This window comes from Poromitra crassiceps (assembly GCF_964638095.1).
Source record: "Poromitra crassiceps genome assembly, chromosome: 25".
Lineage (NCBI taxonomy): Eukaryota > Metazoa > Chordata > Actinopteri > Beryciformes > Melamphaidae > Poromitra > Poromitra crassiceps.
In genome coordinates, this window is record NC_139649.1 from 8,114,248 (window position 1) to 8,134,669 (window position 20,422).

The 20,422-nt window shown below is 41.6% G+C and overlaps 1 protein-coding gene across 1 annotated transcript in view; it reads right to left on the reverse strand.

Moving 5' to 3' along the window:
• atxn7 (ataxin 7) overlaps positions 1-20,163 on the reverse strand; it is a 47,145-nt gene extending 26,982 nt beyond the window's left edge. The window contains exons 1-4 of the mRNA XM_083660750.1: positions 20,065-20,163; positions 13,407-13,506; positions 3,864-4,082; positions 3,586-3,654 (exon numbers count right to left, since the gene is read on the reverse strand). Of these exons, the coding sequence (XP_083516876.1) occupies positions 3,586-3,654; positions 3,864-4,074 (280 nt within the window). The 5' untranslated portion in view covers positions 4,075-4,082; positions 13,407-13,506; positions 20,065-20,163. The remainder of the gene's footprint in view (positions 1-3,585; positions 3,655-3,863; positions 4,083-13,406; positions 13,507-20,064) is intronic.
• Positions 20,164-20,422: the final 259 nt, after the last annotated feature.

Sequence of the window (20,422 nt, forward strand, 5' to 3'; positions counted from 1 at the left end):
TGACACGTTTTCTGTTCTGCTCCCACAAGTGGGCAAATATGAAAAGCCTTTTTTCTTGTCGTCGAGAACCTCTTGGACACCAATTATTTGCTACTGAAATTGCGCAACGGTCTCACGGTATGCACACAGGCCACATTGTTGGCCAATGCAAATGCTACGTTAGATAAGTGGCTGCAGTGTAACCCTTCCCTTTACAGCAGCGTGTGGACTTGGAAAAGAGAGAAGAAATTCTAAGAACTAAATCTGGACACACGCTGATGACATCACAGGTGTGGGCCGAAACCATGTGACCTGAGCAAAATGTGCCTAGTGTGTTCCTCTGAATCCATTCTGCTTGCTTTACCGTCACTCCTCCTCGCTCAATTACACTTCAGAGTGACGCCCGATCCTTCAAATGCCTGATCAGACAGGTTGAAAGGGAATTGGGAAACGCATGTCCAATCCACACATGTATGGGAAATTGCATGATTTCCCCCCGGGGATCATTAAAGTCTTTCTGATTCTGATTCTGATTAAAAAAAAAAGTAAAACAGCCTTCATCTGCCTCTAAATAATGAGATACATTTTGGGACACTTTTGACACCTAATAAGGCTTTCTATAGAGTCAACAATTAAGAGCTTCTCAACTGTGAGAGAGACCTATCAAATGCCGTCACGTCACGTTGTTGTCCCCTATGTACATATAATAATAATAATTAGTTTTTCTGTTGAGTGTTTGAATATGAGCCACATGTAAACAAAGGCCTTTGCTTGATTAGTATCAGATTGTAGAGCAGCACATAAGTTGGAGAATAACATGTTGGGTCTTTTCTGTCCTCAGTCCTTGAGCAAGGCATTGAATGAACCCCCCCCCCCTGCTAGCTGACTGCAAGTGGCTCTGGATAAGAGTGTTAGCAAAATGCCTCAAATGTAAAAATGTAATGTACTATCTTTGTGGACAGCCACGTTTAAAGGTGCCTCCCTGCTGACCACGTGCGATTGCACATTACACCCTCTTAGCTTCAAACGATATGTTTTTTTACGCCTTTTTTGAGAGGGAAACAAATAAATCTTCATTATAAACAAATAACTGATGTCTTTTAAAGTCTTTTGAGCCCTTCATCACACTATCTTTGAATGAGCACAAATTCAATCATATTGTAATGTAATTATGAAACAAACAACAAATGATGTGACCCAAATGATAGGCTAAATATCAGCCACTCCAATCGGTGAACAGCACCTGTTTTTTTTGCCGATAGCCGACCACAATCAACAAGGCCAATATCGATACCGATACAGATATACGTCTGATATATCGGAGCATCCCTAAGTAGGATTCATTCATCATTCATTCATTGAATCCTCTGTGTAGTGATTTGAACTGGATCGTATTCATCTCTTCCTGTATTTGATGTTGGCTGTCAATCACTTTGTTCAGAGCTTGAGCTTGGTAGGTCCTATCAGGCTGAAAATCACAGCAAGACTGTTGACTGGTCATCCAACAAGATGTTGCTTCGTTGTTCTAACGGCTTAGCTTTGTGGGGACGCACATTCTAAATCTGTCTGTCTGCGTAAAGAATACGTTTCCAAAACAATGGCGTACAAACGGCTCTGGAGCTTCCTTTCCTCTGCTCATAAGCTGAGTGCTATGTGGGCTGATATATCAGTCCACCAATATTATCGGCCGATATTGGCCGATAACCGATATATCGGTATCGTATCGGCCAACATGTTGGCCGTTATTGCCGTCAATCACTTGGTTCAGAACTTAGACAAGTTCTAGACAGCATGTTGTGTATATTTGACCCTTTTTCTTAACTCACGATATATATTTGTTCTATTTGTGTTTTTGTATTTTTAGTTATTACTGTATAATTATTCAATTCCCAGTGAAGTTTACGGTTTCATTGCATTGATGTTAATTTGGACAATAAAGTTTAGTGATAAGCTGTAAAATATCCTGCCTACATTACATATCTCAAATCATATCTTTGTGAAGTGTTTGATATTTGAGGGATCATTCCAAAAGAAATGGTGTAATATAATGTGTATAATATAAGAATATCGGCCGATATATCGATATCGGATTTTCTTTACTCCCTAATATCGGTATCGGCCTCAAAAACCCAGTATCGGTCAGGCTCTCGCTTATCGCCTATGTCGTGTGATGTGCTCCTTACTCCATCATGACTGTCCCGCGTCCTGTTACTGTCCACTACAGCATGAATAAATAATGATCTTCAAAACAACAGTAGCTGGACCTAACTTCTGTTTTAATTTTAAGGGGAAAAGGGCTGGAATTTAATTTATTTTTTAATTATTTATTTGAGGGACAATGTACATGAATGAACATTACTGTAAATGTGCCAGTGTTTCAACTGCTGTCCCTTGGAACTCCAGTTAGAATTGTCAGTGCCTCACACACACTGACAGGAGTATTAACATACATGTCTTTGACGGTGGGAGGAGGAAACCCACACGAGCACAGGGAGAACATTCAAACTCCACACAGAAAGGACCTGGGACGGCCCGGGATTCGAACCCGGGACCTTCTTGCTGAGAGGCAGCAGCGCTAACCACTGGGCCACCATGCTGTCCGAATAATCCACACATTTAACATGGCATTACATAATAGCTACTAGGAGCAGGGCAATAAACGATCAATCGTCACATTGTTACCAATGCATGCCGGTCGGCTAGTTTTCCTCTTCCTCAGTGATGGTAGAATTTCGACAGTGTTTAGATTTGAGTAACATGACGAAGACTGCATGATTTAAAGTGGAGTGCAAAACATAACGTGCACACAGAAAAAGCAAGTAATAAACGTTCAAAAGGCTATCTTAACTTTACTACCTTTTTTAGCTACAGTTGTTCATTTTGTGTTTAGTTCATATTGTGTTTAGATTACGCTTTGGGTGAAAAACAACCACTGGTGTCAACATTTTACGCTCAGGTAGCAGGGAAGAAAGGGATGTGAGAACTGGAAATGCCATAACTTTACCTAGGAGACTTAAAATCACAATCTGCATTTCCCAAGTAATATTTCCAACATCAATTATCTTCTAAAGGTAAAACAAATCATTGATGTTCTGTAAAGGTAGGGGGAGACACATAAAAATATGGTGGAAGAGGTTTCCCATTTAAAATGGTAGAAAAGAGGATGCTGTCAACAACTTGAAATTGGAACTGAACTACTGTTCACTACTGGCCAATCACATAAAACACAATTAAATGCATACTGCCAACATGAGTACATGAGTACGACATTGTTATTACTACAGTTGGGCCTACATCTCATCGTCTATGGCCTATGGCTCAACTAGACTCTAGTTGCTGTTACTCCTGAAGTTGTTTTAGTGATAGATGAAAATGTCTGACTAACAAATTAATAATAGACAAATGTTTCATTGATTGTGTCCTCTTGTCAAGACAATTCTTGATTGACAGTGATCTTTAGATTCCAGCCAACCAAAGCACGTGAAGTGTGTGTGTGTGTGTGTGTTTGTTTGAGTGACACCCTATGGTGACACCCCCCCCCCCACACACACACACCAAAATACACCTTTGGCCAGAAAGAAAAAAAGAAAAAAGAAAAACACTCACCTTCTCTACATAAACGCATGGCTTCTCGATTTTTCCCGAAGTCTTTGAAACTTTCCTCCGATTCAGCGCCTGAAAACGAAGCGATCCGACACACACAGAGGGACAAATAAATAGTTGCACTTGCTTGCCTCCCCGTGCTGTTGCTACCAGTAGCGTTTCTTGATATTCCCCCAAAAAACTGCATGCAATCGGCCAAAAAGAGAGAGAGAGAGAGAGACTGGCAACTGTCGCGCTATACCTCGCTTCTACACGCACATCGGGGACGCCGGGACACTCACCGTCGTTGCCGTGGAGTTTGGCGGCGTCGACCCAGTTGCTCCAAGGCTGTCCCAGCATGATTTCTGGACTAGGCAGGGATCTCCGCTCCGCAACAGTCGCCATTGCTGTGGAGCCTTCTCCCCGCTGGATCTGCTGCTGCTGCTGCTTCAGCTGCTGCCTGGCCGCTCGGCGCTGCTCCCCCCTGACGTCATCCTCGGCCCTTTCCGACATTCTTTCCGCTACAATGTAACAAAACAGGAGTCAGCCACCGCTCGCGCTCAGGATAGGACGACTTCTTCGTTGATTGACACGGGCAAACGCATGTCGTTTCATCGTCCCGACCGTACAGCCGCCCCCCCCCCCCCCCCCACGGACACACACACGCACGGACTTAAAAAAAATTCTCGATGTGTGTCCACGTGACAGGCAAACAACAAGTAGGCCTACAGACACCGTAAATGATTTACAGCAATGATTCTCATACTTTTTTGATATCAAGGACCCTCATTTAGTAGGTAGACTACACCAGCAGTACCCAGGGGGTCCCCAGCAAAAAAGATAACATTTGATTTCACTATAATTCCATCTGTAACATGATGACAGAATGTATAACTATTTTGGTCATGGTTGGTTTCCTAGACCAGTGGTTCTCAAATTTTTTCACATGAAGGACCCCTAAACTGACAAAGATTAGACCACGGACCCCCATTTGATAGGATTTTGTCCCATGGACCCCCATTATGATAATAAGATTAATGCTTTTAGATGTTTTATTACAGAAAGTGTATAAAACCCATGACCAAAATAGTCATTGTGTTACTTATGAATGGAATTATAGTGAAAATAAATTACCCCCTGGAACCCCATTTGAGAACCACTGTCCTAGACTTTCTGTAATAAAAGCAAAAATCTTAAAAGATGGCAGCCTGTGGTCTAATTTGTGTCAGTTTAGGGGTAGTAATTGACATGGAAAAAGTTTGAGAACCACTGGGGCTGGGCTACACATTATGGCCATGGATCAAAATCTGCTATGTCAATAGAGCAGGCGAGGCCACGTAGCAGCCAAGCTGCGGGCAAGGCCGTGCAGCCGTCGAGCTGGGTGCGGCGAGCTTAGGGTTTCGGCCCAAGGACATGCGGACGAGCCGGGGATCGAACCACAACCTCTTTTATCCAAAGCGATTAGTGGACAACCCGCTCTACCTCCTGAGCCACAGCTGAACAGAACACAGTATGTTCTGTCTATGGGCATTTGTTTTTGTCAATCCTCACACAACAGCTACACTAGAAAAACATTGAGTTCTAGTTTTAGTCTTATGGAAGTTGGATCAGTGCTTCTGACGCATTGTCAATCCAATTGTATTGTACTCGTAGCTCACTTGCTCTTATGACATCACTGATGAGCACTGCGTGTCGCGGCCTCGCCAGCTCTATGACATTTTAATTAGGGCAATCACCTAATTAAGAAATCCGGCTCCATCAGGTCACCTGCACAGCCCAGGGGTGGAAGCTACTGTCTGACATCACTGATGACATCATCACTGAACTCACATTATTATATCACTGATGACATCGGTGTGTGTGTGTGTGTGTGTGTGTGTGTGCGCGTGTGTGTCCCCTATGACATCACTGATCAGTCTTGTCACAATGCCTGCTTGTGTGTGTGTGTGCCCTCATGACATCATCACTGATGACATCACATCATTAGCTAATTAGCCCAATTAAAAAATCCAGCTCTGTCAGGTCACCCGCACTGGTGCCCTTTACACCCCCTGAAAGTTTCAGCCCGATCGCACTTGAGCTGTGGCCGGACACAGAATTGAAACATACAAACAAACATAAATATTGCCCACATACTCAATTGTATATAGATAGATAGCTCATGTTACTTGCTTATGGTACAGGCTGTCTACAGTAGACACATAGTAGCCTAATGAATGGGATATATATGAACTAGACCTACTCCTACAAGGAGTTCCAAAACGTTTCACATATGCAGCTCCACTTTCAAAATTTGATTTTGTTTGTGCAGCCCACCAAAAGCTATATAGTGTAAGCCGGAGAATCCAGATTATCAGGACTCGGGAGTCCAGGTCCGCTGTTCCTTGCCAAAGATATACAATAGCGAGAAGAGCAGATTCCTGCTGAGAGAAGGTGAATGAATAGGTTCAGGCATGTAGGCCTATTTCAATGAAAACAGAGAATTTAGTTGGAAATATGAATTACCTTGAAAAAACTATACACAATAAAAAAAACATTGATTGACCTGAATTTCAATTCAGATGTCTCTAGTAGTCATACTTTTTCTTCAGTATGGTGTATTTCACTTGACTTTATATGAACGGTTATATGGAATCAAAAGCTTCATCGTTGATTCATTATTTTCTATCTGGAATTGCCTTAAACGCCAAAGATACACCGATCAGTTTGACAGCATATAGATTAGGCAGAATTTCTAAAAATATGTATATTTAAAGCTTTATATTTAAAGCATTTCCGGCCATTTTTGAGGTGGGCATATAGCAGATTTGAATTCAGCACCACTCAATACCCCTAAAACCATATACATGTATGCCATAAATTAACACAACTTGCCTTCGAGATTAAGATTTATTTATTTTTGTTACCAGTTTAGACAGTATTTCTAAATAGTTATTTTCTGATATCAAATGTTACATGTCTGTAAACTCTCTTGATAAACCAAGTGTATTTCTTCTTGTTTGGCCGCCGCCCTGAAGAGCCCAGAGTGAAAGTGACCTTGGTCCTCTGTTGCTAACTTCAAATGTACAGTTAGGAACCTTGGCTTTGTCTTTAATACTACACTAAATTTTGACACACAATTTAATAAGTGTGTCCTGCCCTGCTTTCTTCAATTAACAGGCAAAATCAATACTTTTGTTTCAGTGTCAGACCTGAAAAAAGATCTATGCTTTTAATTTCTCTAATTATTACAACCCCATATGCACACGCCTCAGTCAGAAATCGATCCAGTGCCTCCAACTTGTTCAAAATTTTCAAAAAACTTTAGTCATTACAAATGGTTGTTCAGTCTTACTTCTATGAATTTACACATTTCTCTAAAATTATAGATAATTTCTTTGCACATCTGACCTGGAGAACCATGATCCATGCCTTCGCCTCACACCAACTACTGTAACTTCCTGTCTGGCATTGCTCCAGCATAATATATTTCAGAGCTGTTATCTCCTTATGCGCTGAAGCATTGTTTTAGATTGGCAGACAAAACTCCTGACTGTTCTAATATGATCACCCTTTTAAAGTTGAGCTGAAACAGCATTTTTCGAGAGTATCTACCTTCCTTATCATGACGTATTTCCGTCATGGGCTATATACAGGCATGACATAACATTAGGGGGAATTTGATTTGACCACTGAAAAGTGGGCGTGTCTGGGGCAAGGGACTGTCTGCGTGCGGGACGAGTAGAGTGCAGTGCCCTGCCCTGCAGTGCCTCGTGGAGCGGAGGGAGACAGCAGTCCGCTAGAGAATTTATTCTTCCGGACAAATCTGAAACTTACCAGTCACATTTCAGTAACAGTCTATGTGGGTGGCTGGCTCACTGAGAGCCCCAGAGCAGGGATCCGGCTCGCAGCTGCCCCAGGGCAGAGAGCCGACTGCCTGCCAGGAAACGAGCCACGAGCTGTGGCCAGTTCTTCCTGAATAGTGCTATTCCTGGAATGCGAGTTATAATGAGCCAATTACATATGCTTTGCATCTACATTAAACTAAGATATTAATATTATGTATTTATTTTGTATTATTTTATTTTTTTTGCATGCTTATTTGCGAAGTTATTAACATTCATCGCTGCTACTAGCAGCTCTAGCTCATCTGGCAAAGGAGAGCATCGTCAAACTGAGCATCTCTGGCCGTCAGTACGGGTCAGTATGAAAGACAAGACAAAGACGGGGCCAGCTTAGGTAACACTGGTTAGTGGTAACATGTGCTGGATGTGTGAAATGTAATTATTAAGGTAAATTATTAAAATGTAAAACATTTTTAAAGTAAACCCAAATGTACTTTTAAAATCATCTTTTTACTCTTAGTGGAGTAATTTCCTGGACTAGTAATTTTATTTTACACTTGAGTTAATTTTCACTAAAATAACAATACTTGTACTTGAGCAGGATTTGTTAGTACTCTTTCCACCTCTGCACTCAGGTAGGCAGACAGTCAGTCAGACAGACACTCACTCATGGACATTTAGTGAGTTTAGTGGGAAAAGGGGCCATAGCTAGGGATAGGAAGGTGGTAGAGAGTCGGGATTCGAGGGGTGGGTAGGGGGAGTGAGTGAGGGAATATGGGTGGGGTGGGGGGGAGAAACGGGGGGCACACCACTGCGCCGTGGGTAAAGGTTTGTGCTTGTTAATGTATTTACATATTTACCTCTCTCTCCATTGGTGTTCTGTCTCTTGGTATGTTCGCTTTTGAAATATTTTGAATAATAAAACAGAAAAAAAAAGCCAGTGTTCAAAGCGTGCCTTCATCCTTCTGTTGACAAGCTATCCTTTTGGCGTGCACGTTACAGGAAGTCATTCTTATTTTTGAGTGGTGCCCGCACTTTGATTTTTCTGCGTTTGAAATATGCCATACCAATAAAGTTTGTATTATGTTCAGAAACCAATGTGTTGGTCATACGGTATGGGTAAAGTGGTAGCTCAATTGTCACAGTCGGAAGGGATTTAAAATGTCACTTCTACAGTCAATAGGTCTTGTACACAATAACGCAACATGTTAAATATTCAGAATATTTTTGCCCACAAATACATTTATTTTAAAGATTTATCTTTGGGATTTTCATGCTTTATTTAGTCAGGCAGAGATAGTTAGTAAGAGACAGGAAGGTATGGGAAAGAGAGAGGAGGACATGCAGCAAAGGACCAGAACCAGAACACGAACCCGAACCCGGGTCGGCGCGGGAAGGATCAAGCCCCATGGCACGCAGGCGCTCTACTCTTGTGAGCCACCGGGGCGCCACACATACTGTAACTGTACATGGATTTGCTGTGACGGCTAACCGCAACATCTGACAGGCCCACCACCACAAATACATTTCCAAAACTGACACAAACATCTACAGCATGTTTTTGTGATGCATGTACAGTACACAGCCTTTTTTCCCACCATCTTACCCCACCACAAGTAACATAAGAAACTGTGGCGACATTGTTTGGAGTTTGTTTGTTAGCAGGATCGCCATATCTTTATTTCTAGTACTCGTCCATGGCATGTAGACTCAGAGATGTGCGATCACACCAGAAAACACTCAAACACTTTAGCACTGTTAGGGGACATTCAAACCAAAAGCGTTTTTGGAGCTGCCAGCGTCTTTCGGCAATTCATTCTCTATGTAAGGACGCGCTAGACGTGCTCCTCTTTTAATGAACACACCATGGCGTTTCAGCGCTGGTGGCGTCTGTTGTTTTTGGGAGGAGCGCTGTGGGCGTTTTAAAGCTGAAAAAAGTTGAACATTAGAGGAAAAGCGCCCTGATCGTCTTTTTCACTCCTCCTACCTTTTCTCCTCCCGAGGGATTTTCAACCTCGGCTGCTGCCAGAATTGGCAATAATCTGGCTTTCATGTTGACAGTGAACAACATCAAACAGACAAAACCAGCTGGCTACCGTCCCTGTGGTTGTTGTGTTCTGATCCGTACTGCACGCGACTACAGGGGAAAACAAACGGAGCGCAAAAAAAACGCTCCGTGCGTGCGCTGTGTTTTGTGCACAATGGAAGCGCTCTCAACATGATTTTCATAGCGTTCTGACTAAGGAAAAAAAAACGCTTTTGGTGTGAATGTCCCCTTAAGAAAACTGCTATTGGTGGTGTACCGTGCATTTCTGAAGATGACGTGATGCCAAGTTGAGATGGTTCCAGCGCTACAATGACGTTTAATACAAACATTTTCAGTGATCTAAAACACCAACAGTAAACGTCAGGTTTTGCAGTCAGTTGCTTAGAATCAAAGAGCAATGGCTTCTTTCTAGAGCCGCCATTTAGCACCGATGTTCAACAATCATATAGGGAGAAATCCATAGAAGAGATACTGATTTAGCCACTGACTGTAGCCTCAATGGACCAGAACACAATGCAGCCACAATACATGTGTTTTGAGAAAGGGGGTGCGACTCTTCAATGGAAAACTCTTTCTCTGCTATGACTATTGCTATTGCCCTTTCTACCGTACCTACATGTACAACCCACAGCTGAATGGCACAAGTTCCAGTTGTTCTCTGGGGGTTGCTAAAAGTCATTCTAAGACATGTAGGAAATCACTTAAGTAGAAGTAGACGAGGCAGGCTGAGGGAAAGTGGGCACACCAAAAAAGTAACTGTCAGAAAATAACTCCTGGGATGCACTGAACGTCACAGACTGATGATATACAGTATAACAGTGTAAGTGAGTGGCCAAGGGTAGATTTTACCTTTAGATTTTACTAGACATTAGTTTATTTTAAAGCAATATTCATATTTACATGACAATGGCATTATTGGGGGCTGAAAACACAAAAAAGTGAAACTAGGTTCCAGAGTGGATTTTTTTTAACAACGCTCCCCTTAATGTCGCTGTGTTAAAGCAGCTACGAGCAAGATTTTCGATTGTTATTAAACAGTATAATTAAAATATTGATGCATCACATCTTACCTATAATAGTAGCAGCTGAGACCAAAGCCGTGTGAATCGGAGATTGCTCTGTTGATGATTATAGAGTCTGTGTCTGTCTAACCTCGCGTCACCAGGGGGCTCTCTCTCTATCTGTCTACCGGCGGGCCGGATAAACCCGGAAGTGAAACGAAACGGTTCACGGCAGCTCCCTGCCTTCCGCCGTTTTTCGCTCTGCCTAGCAACAGACCATAAACAAGGAACACGCCATGCAGGGGCTCGCTACTCTCGCGAACATCTCTCGTTATATTCTAACAGGTTTTTTGGAAGTTATTTTGTGGTTATGGCCGAAGTGGCTGCTGCAAACCGTTTCATTTCACTTCCTGATCTGCCCTGGCCACAGACAAGACTAACACTGGCCGATTCACTCGGGGTTCAAGCGAGACTACTCTGCGTTGGTCTCAGCTACTATTATAGGTAAGATGTGATGCATCAATATTGTAATTATACTGTTTAATAACAATCGAAAATCTTGCTCGTAGCTGCTTTAAGGGGCAATACACAATTGCTCTCAAAACTGTGATGACACGGCTCCACTTCATGCATGTAAGACAATGAAAGACAATAGGAGGATTCAACTAGGGGTTAAAATTGACTTATTGAAGGCAGCAGATATTCCTCCAATTTGTCTGTGTTCTGTGTATTTCAGATCACACACAAATGTAACGTGCATCAATAAGGCTATTACTTTATTTAAAGTCGAACTGAACCCGCTCGTCGTGTCAGAGTCCGTTTCAGACTGAAAACATTACTTGTCTGAGATGACAGGTTGAGAGGCGGGTCACAGTAGCTTGTCGATTTTATTTTACAATTCTGGGGACTGGATTGGGCTTTGGCCAATCCTGGCGTGTTCCGCCTCCAAATCGAGTGGGATTCAGCGTGTTGTGGCGCTCTCCTCGGGAAGAGCCTGCTGACGCGAGGTTAGTGGCTGAGTGGAGCTCAGCGAGCTGCAGTCGGCCTGGAATCTCCGAGGTGCGACCCCTGACAACCAGGCTCTCTGAGGCGCGCATCACTATCACCATTGCAGTAAATAATATTCCTGGAATGCGAGTTTTAACGATCCAGTTACATTTATTTGCATTCTTAGACATTACTGTTTGATTTAGTTTGCATAATTGGCCAAGTTAGTAGTTAGTATATGGGCTAGAAATTCTGCCAGACGACAGGTACTAGGCGCCATTTTCGCCTTCATTTGGAATAGAAAATTATCCTGAAATGAAGATTTGATTGACAGCTGCCATGTCGTGATATGATTGGTTGAAATGGGGTAGAAATTTGATAGTACTAGGTGACGTCAGCAAACTGTAGATTACTGTTATGAATGAAATCTTGAAAAATGAACTTTTGAGGTGAAAAAGTGTGAAAAACTAAAGAAATTACATTTTTGTGATTTTTTTTGCCATACATTATTAACACGTTCACTGCCAATGACGTGTTAACACGTTTTCAGAATCCAGCTGTTGACTGCCAACGACGTGTTAACACGTCAAAAAAAAATCGATTTTTTTTTTTTGACGGTGGGGCGTTGATCAATCCCTTTTACGTCTCCTATACAATTATTGGAGGTATCGAATGTGTATAATCTATTTTACCGACCCACTAAGTGTTGACAGTGCTCCCCCCAGACGAGCGAAAGCAAAGAAAAAACAGCGGCGGGAGGAAGCCATTCTCAAGGAAATTGCTTGGCGATTTTACAGTCATCCAGACTTGCCCGAGCGGCCGCGCCAGCAGCAGCAGCACAGAGAGCGGAGAGCGATTTGCATAATAGATTATAGGTGAAACACACTTTGAAACACCGCAGAAAGGCCAGAATCAACATCTGCCCATCGCCCACGCATTCCCCGGCCCATCTTGACTCGCACAAGGAGCGTCGCAGGCAGGCAAGCAGCAGCAGCAGCAGCAACGCGCTTGACACGCCCGCTGCAGAGCCAGGAGGAAGGAGGAGAAGACACACGGAGGGAGGAGTTTGAAGGGAGAGGGGTGTTTCCTGCTGTTATGGAGGAAATTACTGTTCAAAACTATTGTTTAGATGTCTGACGGTCTTACTGATGCCAAAAATGAATGGTTAAAGTGACTGTTCTATCGAATTTCACAAAAAGCCATTTATCTCAAAATAAATTTTCAGACGCTGAAACCATGCTGTACTCAACGGCTAATATCTACATAACTACTAACTCTACAAACTAACTCTTTTAGACAGAGAAAGCACACATTCTATTAGTACTTTTGTGAACTTTGTGTTCACAAAGTCAAAGCAGAAAAGAATCCTCGGCTCTTGTAAAATGAGCCAGAATCCTCAAAAAAACCCTCTGGCAAAACCTACCTACAGTAAAAAAAAAAACGGCTGGCAGTGAATGTGTTAAATAGGTGCACTGAATAATTTTTGGGTTCAGCTCGACTTTAACTGCCATTATTCTGAAGGTTCTAACCGGAAGTTTCCATTTTATTCTGGCTGATTTGACGCTGACCTGGGCGCACTTGACAGCACAAGAATGTAACATCTATTTATTAATACAAATATCATAACCCGGGTAATTGAAAAGATGTAAATTTTAACCTTTTATTTTATCTTGATTTATTTATGTTCTTTACTTTTACGTTTTAACTACAGAGAGAGAAGCTAAACGAAATTTCATTGTAGCCGAGTATAACTAGTAACTACACCTGTACCCGAGTATAATGTCAAACATCATTCTGATTCTGCCGGGAGTTGGTGATGACATTTACGGCTCTGGTCTGCACGCCAATCGTTATCGCCAACGCCGTGTATAAACGCGAACGCAAAGGCCAGAATGCCACGTCGGTTTTTCCACTTTATGCAGAGACTGTTGGCGTCCAAACGTGGCCTCAGTCACGCAAATGATCAGGAGTATTTAGATACCTTACCTTGTCAAATGTGGAAAAAAAGGAACTCCGTTTTAACTCGGTCAGCCGATCCTCATTAGTTTGGGTGATCACCGGCTGCCACACAAGTTGGGGAGGAAATCTGCACACACACACACACACACACAGACACACACACACACACACACACACACACAGACAGACAGACAGAGGGGAGATGAGCTAGTGTCAGGTTCTTTGTTTTGCTGTGTCTTGATAGAGTTAATCAGTGGTTAGGGAATTACAGGCGGTCGGTCTGTGGGATCGGAAGGTAACGCCGGCTTGCCTGAGCCTTACAGGCGGTCGGTGGGAGGGTAACACCGCCTTGCCTGAGCCTTCTCCACGAGGATCTGGCGCTCTGCTGGCTGCTTGTGGAGTTCCTCACCACTACACACCCATTGGTAATCCAATCCAATAAGCAGCACTATCCCTGGTTAACCACTCTCTCCGGCCCCACACTAATCCCTTCTAAAGACTGGGAGGGGGGACAGCAACAGCAACAACAACAACAACAGTGCAATGCAATCATTCACCCTTTGCACTATTTTTCCTTGGCGTCTTAACAAATGTAAGATACATTCAGAGAAGTAGCCAATCGCAGTGTTTCCCCTAGAAAAAATGTCAGGCCTGGAGGGATTTCGAAACGTACCGCGACCGCAACGGTGGGGAGCCCTCGCTGGCGACGCTAAAGTTTTATCTAACCTGTTCGCATCCATGTTCGCAATGGCATCCCGAGTATCATCATACTATTATGGGATGCGATGTGAACAGTTGTATTATGAGATGTGCCTTTCCCAGGCAACGACACGCGTTGATACGTTTTGGAACAGCATCGCACGCTGGCACGATGCTCCTAAAAGCAAAATGCTTAGGCCTGTGAAGATTCACAGGCCTAATTGTTGTATTGTAATAATATGCCATAAAGGTTTATTGAAATTTTGGGGAGGTTCAAATTTTGATCTTAGAGGGCCATAACTTGACGGACATGTGGTCAAGTATGACCATTCATTCATTACACTATATCTCACAGATGGTCATTTAATAAACAAAACAGCTAGTTCTTCTTCTTATTCTTCTGCATTATCGCCACCAAGTGGACTGGAGTCGCACTACAGTCATTTCTCGCCTAAACTAGGAACTGCTCAAAGTGCGACACCTAGTGGCAAAATTTGGTATACCGGTTAGATTCGGTGTGAAGAGCAATATCGAACCGTTTTCTTAATTTTCACACCGACCCATGCCTAGTTTATAGGTTAGCAGTTTAGCAAGCAAGCACACAGCCTTAGTAACACATATTCTTATACAGAGAGTGAACTGGTTGTTTATAATAGGTTAGCACACAGCCTTGGTAACACATCTTATAAAGAGAGTGAACTGGTTGTTTATAATAGGTTAGCAGTTAGCACACAGCCTTGGTAACACATCTTATACAGAGAGTGAACTGGTTTTTTTTCTTTTTTTTTTTTTTTCTTTTTTTAACCCATCCACCACCCCCCCACTTTTGGAGGACAAACTTTGTTTTTACATTACATTATTACACTACATTTGATTTGACAGAAAAAAAAGATACAAGTTCTGAAGTACATCTGACCTAACAGTTAGATAATGCACTCATAGTCACTAAACTTACATATACCCATAGTACTATGCAATATATAAGGGAAAGAAAAAAATATCAACACACATCCAAAACATATTACATAAAACAGCAATGGGCACCAACATAACAAGCTCATACCCAGTCCTCCCGCACACCCAAAGTAGCCCATCTCTCCTGAACAAACCGTTGTAGGCCCTCTTGAGACATATAGTCCTCCAACTTTTTATAGTGTTTAACATAATTTTTAAATCTTTCCAAACACAAATCTTCTAAATGTCTACACCTAATGATAAAACTTTTCCCCAAAAGTATTATTATATTATTTATGGAGTTATCCTGCACTTTTAAGTCGCCCAATAGTACAATTTGCAGTGAGAGGTCTACCAATATGCTGTGATTTTTTAGCCATCTTTGTATGTGTGACCGAAAAACAGCCACCAGGGGGCAGTACCAAAAGAGATGGTCAATAGACTCTGTCTCCTTACATGAAAAACGGCAATGAGGAGAATTTTCTATGCCACAAATATTAAGCAACTTCTTTGTGGCAATAATTTTATACAATAGTTTAAGCTGGATAGAGCGCAGTGATGAGTCAACCGTTGTTTTGTATATCAAACTATAAACTTTGTGCCAAGGGATAGGGATGTCTATCATCTGTTCCCAGCTATCCTGTATATTGTATGGCACCGCTGTTAGGGATTTAGTTTGTAAGTGGAAAAAATATATTTTCCTATTAATATTGCTTTTTGTTAACCATTTGTGAGTTTTAATGTGGGGTTGACATACCAGTTTTTTTATCTCCTCTTTTTGCAATTTCTCTTTTCCATTTCTGAGGTAAGGCAGAGATTAATTGATTATATTTTTGGACTGTGCATATCTCACCATACATCTCAACAAGCTGAGTATAGGTCATAATGCCACCTTCCAGCAATACAATATCATTAAGAAAAATCACTCCATTTGAGAACAATTCCTCCATGAAGACTGGCCTTCTATCTATACGCACATTGGAGTTTAACCACAGCATTTGTTGTAAATAGTGTTCATTTTTTTCAGGGGGATAGAATTGGAATTGTAACCAGCTTTGTAGTGCTTGACTAAGAAACGTTGAGATTTTAAATAAGGAACCATAGTTAAGTAAACTGGTTGTTTATAATAGGTTAGCAGTTAGCACACAGCCTTAGTAACACATCTTATAAAGAGAGTGAACTGGTTGTTTATAATAGGTTAGCAGTTAGCACACAGCCTTGGTAACACATCTTATACAGAGAGTGAACTGGTTGTTTATAATAGGTTAGCAGTTAGCACACAGCCTTGGTAACACATCTTATAAAGAGAGTGAACTGGTTGTTTATAATAGGTTAGCAGTTAGCACACAGCCTTGGTAACACATCTTATACAGAGCGTGAACTGGTTGTTTATAATAGGTTAGCAGTAAGCACACAGCCTTAGTAACACATCTTATAAAGAGAGTGAACTGGTTGTTTATAATATGTTAGCAGTTAGCACACAGCCTTGGTAACACATCTTATAAAGAGAGTGAACTGGTTGTTTATAATAGGTTAGCAGTTAGCACACAGCCTTGGTAACACATCTTATACAGAGAGTGAACTGGTTGTTTATAATAGGTTAGCAGTTAGCACACAGCCTTGGTAACACATCTTATACAGAGAGTGAACTGGTTGTTTATAATAGGTTAGCAGTTAGCACACAGCCTTGGTAACACATCTTATAAAGAGAGTGAACTGGTTGTTTATAATAGCTTAGCAGTTAGCACACAGCCTTGGTAACACATCTTATAAAGAGAGTGAACTGGTTGTTTATAATAGGTTAGCAGTTAGCACACAGCCTTGGTAACACATCTTATAAAGAGAGTGAACTGGTTGTTTATAATAGGTTAGCAGTTAGCACACAGCCTTGGTAACACATCTTATAAAGAGAGTGAACTGGTTGTTTATAATAGGTTAGCAGTTAGCACACAGCCTTGGTAACACTTCTTATAAAGAGAGTGAACTGGTTGTTTATAATAGGTTAGCAGTTAGCACACAGCCTTGGTAACACATCTTATAAAGAGAGTGAACTGGTTGTTTATAATAGGTTAGCAGTTAGCACACAGGCTTGGTAACACATCTTATAAAGAGAGTGAACTGGTTGTTTATAATAGGTTAGCAGTTAGCAGCACACAGCCTTGGTAACACATCTTCTTATACAGAGAGTGAACTGGTTGTTTATAATAGGTTAGCAGTAAGCAGTAAGCACACAGCCTTGGGGAATGCACACGCCATTACGCCATAAAGACAGGGTGTCCTGAAGCCTAAGAGGCTGGTATGCAGAGGAATTCCCTCTGTAGGTGTTGGTATGAGGACTAAATCAGTTACAGCCAATAAATCCATTGCCATGAGAGGCTTATGGAAGACACTTCAGACATTTCATAGCAGTAATCATCCTAACTCCCCCTCTTTGCTTTCACATAATTTATATACTGTACATGTGCCTCAAATTCACACCTAATCTGAAAACCACAGGTCAAGTACTGGCCCATAATGTTTGACAAGCAAAATACTACAGCATCATCTTCACAGTTCAACTAAAGACAGAAAACTCTGGTTTAAAAACCCAGACTTCGGACAATGAGCTGATCCCTCACAGATTTTGCTGTGCTTACACCCTTATGTGCTTATATCCTTGTATGCCCATGAAGAAAGTAGTGGCAGGATAAGAAGATACAATGAGACCTGCACTACACACTCTCGAATGAATGAACATCAACACTGTATTGTAGTTTAGGACTATTAAAAAAAAAATGATGATAAGGATATTACGACATATAAATCTACAGGTAAAATACACAGTAACAATACATATTATATTCGTATACCGTTTAGGTATGAGGCTTTAGGTTCAATACGCATTGCAACCCAAACAAATCGTTCACTGCTGAACAGTCCAAGTCTTCTACAAGTCCAAGTCTTCAACAAGTCCAAGTCTCCTACAAGTCCAAGTCTTCTACATGGTAAACTAGAGGGCACACGGTAGAATCCGTTTGGAATCCGTTTGTAACTTAGGTAACTTTTTGTGATTGGCTACCCCCATTGCCATGTGTCCCCTTTTGACCAGTGGGCGTGGAAAGTTAATCAGTTCGTCCTTGGCCCATGACCAAAATTTCTACAAAGTTTTGTGGTGTTACGTGAATCGCTTTTGGAAGAGAGGCACCTCTTTGTGATTGGCTACCCCCATTGCCATGTCCCCTTTTGGCCAGTGGGCGTGGAAAGGTAATCACTTCCAAGTTCGCTCATAATCTGCTTTTCTGCCAAGTTTCGTGCAAATCTATTTATAACTTTTTGAGATATCCTGCTGACAGACAGACAGGGGCGAAAACATGGCCTTTGGCCACGGACGGGCCTTTGGCCCTGCCAATTCCATGGTAACTAAAACTGAGAAGAAAGAGATCAGGTGTTAAAAAAAAACATTGTCCTTAATTAAATAGAAATTTAAACTAGACCATGAAAACAATCAAATAAATAAGTAAAATAAATACAAATATATATATTTTTAAATCAAGTAAACTTATATGGTATTTTTCTGCTGCATCGAAAACCTACTGAACAGTGACACCACTGTGTCGCGTCATATTGAACCGAACATTTTGTGATGCGTTACACCTCTAACCTATACTGTAATAGACTATTCCTTGATGAAGCAAAATAAAACATTTTAAGTTACACACTTGCTGTACATTCTATCTAAGCATGTCGATTTGGCTTTGAATTGTAAAAAAAAACAAAAACAAACAAACAAAAAAGTCGACACAAGAGCCCTTATGGACTTGCTGATGTTGCTATGGATGGACCTTAGAAAGAATTAAACTCCAAGGACTCATATATTCCTGAATATTTAAGAAGTAGGCTAGTCACCCATCTGCAAAAAGAGTGAGAAATAAGTACCACCCAGCATCCAAATACTGAGACATGTGTCAGGTAAGGCCATATCACCCACTGTGGCAGGTAATCAACTGGGGGTAGTATTCTGCTCTAAAATCTAGTTGACAGGTAAGATATTGAATTAGGTAATGAATTATGGGATGTAAACTACGCCTGCCTGTCCTGGTTCACCCTGATGTTGACATTCTAGGTCTGAATATTATAACATAATGCTAAGTCAGAATATCAAGATGACCTGGTGTTACAAGCAGAAACCTGTATTACAAAACTATGTTTACCCTGATCTTCCCAGGGATGTTGGGATTATTTTTGAATGACAGCTCTTCTGTAGTCTTGCAGGCTTGGCTGTCATTTCACTGTGTTTAATTTCATTAATGAGACACACTATACCAAACCACCTTTACATATGGAAAACAAAATGTCAAAAAATGGGATGCAGAACAGACATGACAGCCAACCACACAATATTGCTCTGTTTCGCTAATTGGTAACCATAGATCTGTGCAGATGTTGAAACATGCATATGCCAGTATTCAATATTTAGCCTACATTATATTCTAATTTGTACTCTGTATACATTTGTGTTTGGTCAAATGTGTCATGAAAAGAAAAGCATGTGAACTCCTTGATGCACGAGATGGCATTTCTATGACAATTACTTATTTTGTGTATGTTAAGACTTAACAGTTAGGACACCAAATGCACAACTTGACAGGTCAGCTGAATTAGCTAGCTAGCTAACATTAGCCGACAGAGCAGCACCAGAAGCAGTTTTATGGGCTAGCCTAGCATTGCTGCAACTTACACAACGTGCTAACGTAAAGCAGACATTGACAATTAAACATGTTTGGTCGATGCTGAAACATAAAGTAAATAGCGTGAATATTTGAATCAAATGTCACCCATTATGAACTGTCCCATGAAAACTGGCTCGTTCTAGTGCGGTTAAAAATGTTGCTGGGTCTGGTACTACTTGAGAGAGGAGTGGCTAAATTAGCTTGCTAGCTCACAAGCTTCTGACCAGCCATGACTAGCGTTAGCGATGGAGCTGGCAAAAGCCTGGCAGCAACAGCACAAGTCATTAACAGTCGTCATGGATTCACAACAACTTGACTCTTACCAGGGCTCTGGACGCTGTAGATGCAAACGTGACACCAAACAGGTACAAATCTGCTGGATGTGGTGGGCAAAGAAGAAAGAAGATCGTGGAAAAAGAGCGAATGCAGCGCTCAGTGGCTGTGGAGGTCTTCACCTGGTGCTTCCATGTCTGTTTACCAGACTGCATTCTGGGACAAAGACGTCACCGCGCCAGGACGAATGCCACTCGGGTGAGTTATTATGGAACCATTTACGAATTGAATTTAAAACACTTTTCAATTAAAATAATCACAATGTCTTTAGTAAAATTAAAGCCACAACACTGAGTGACTGTTTGGCTGTCATGTCAAAAAGTACGTGCTTGCCTTTTTGGCCAATCA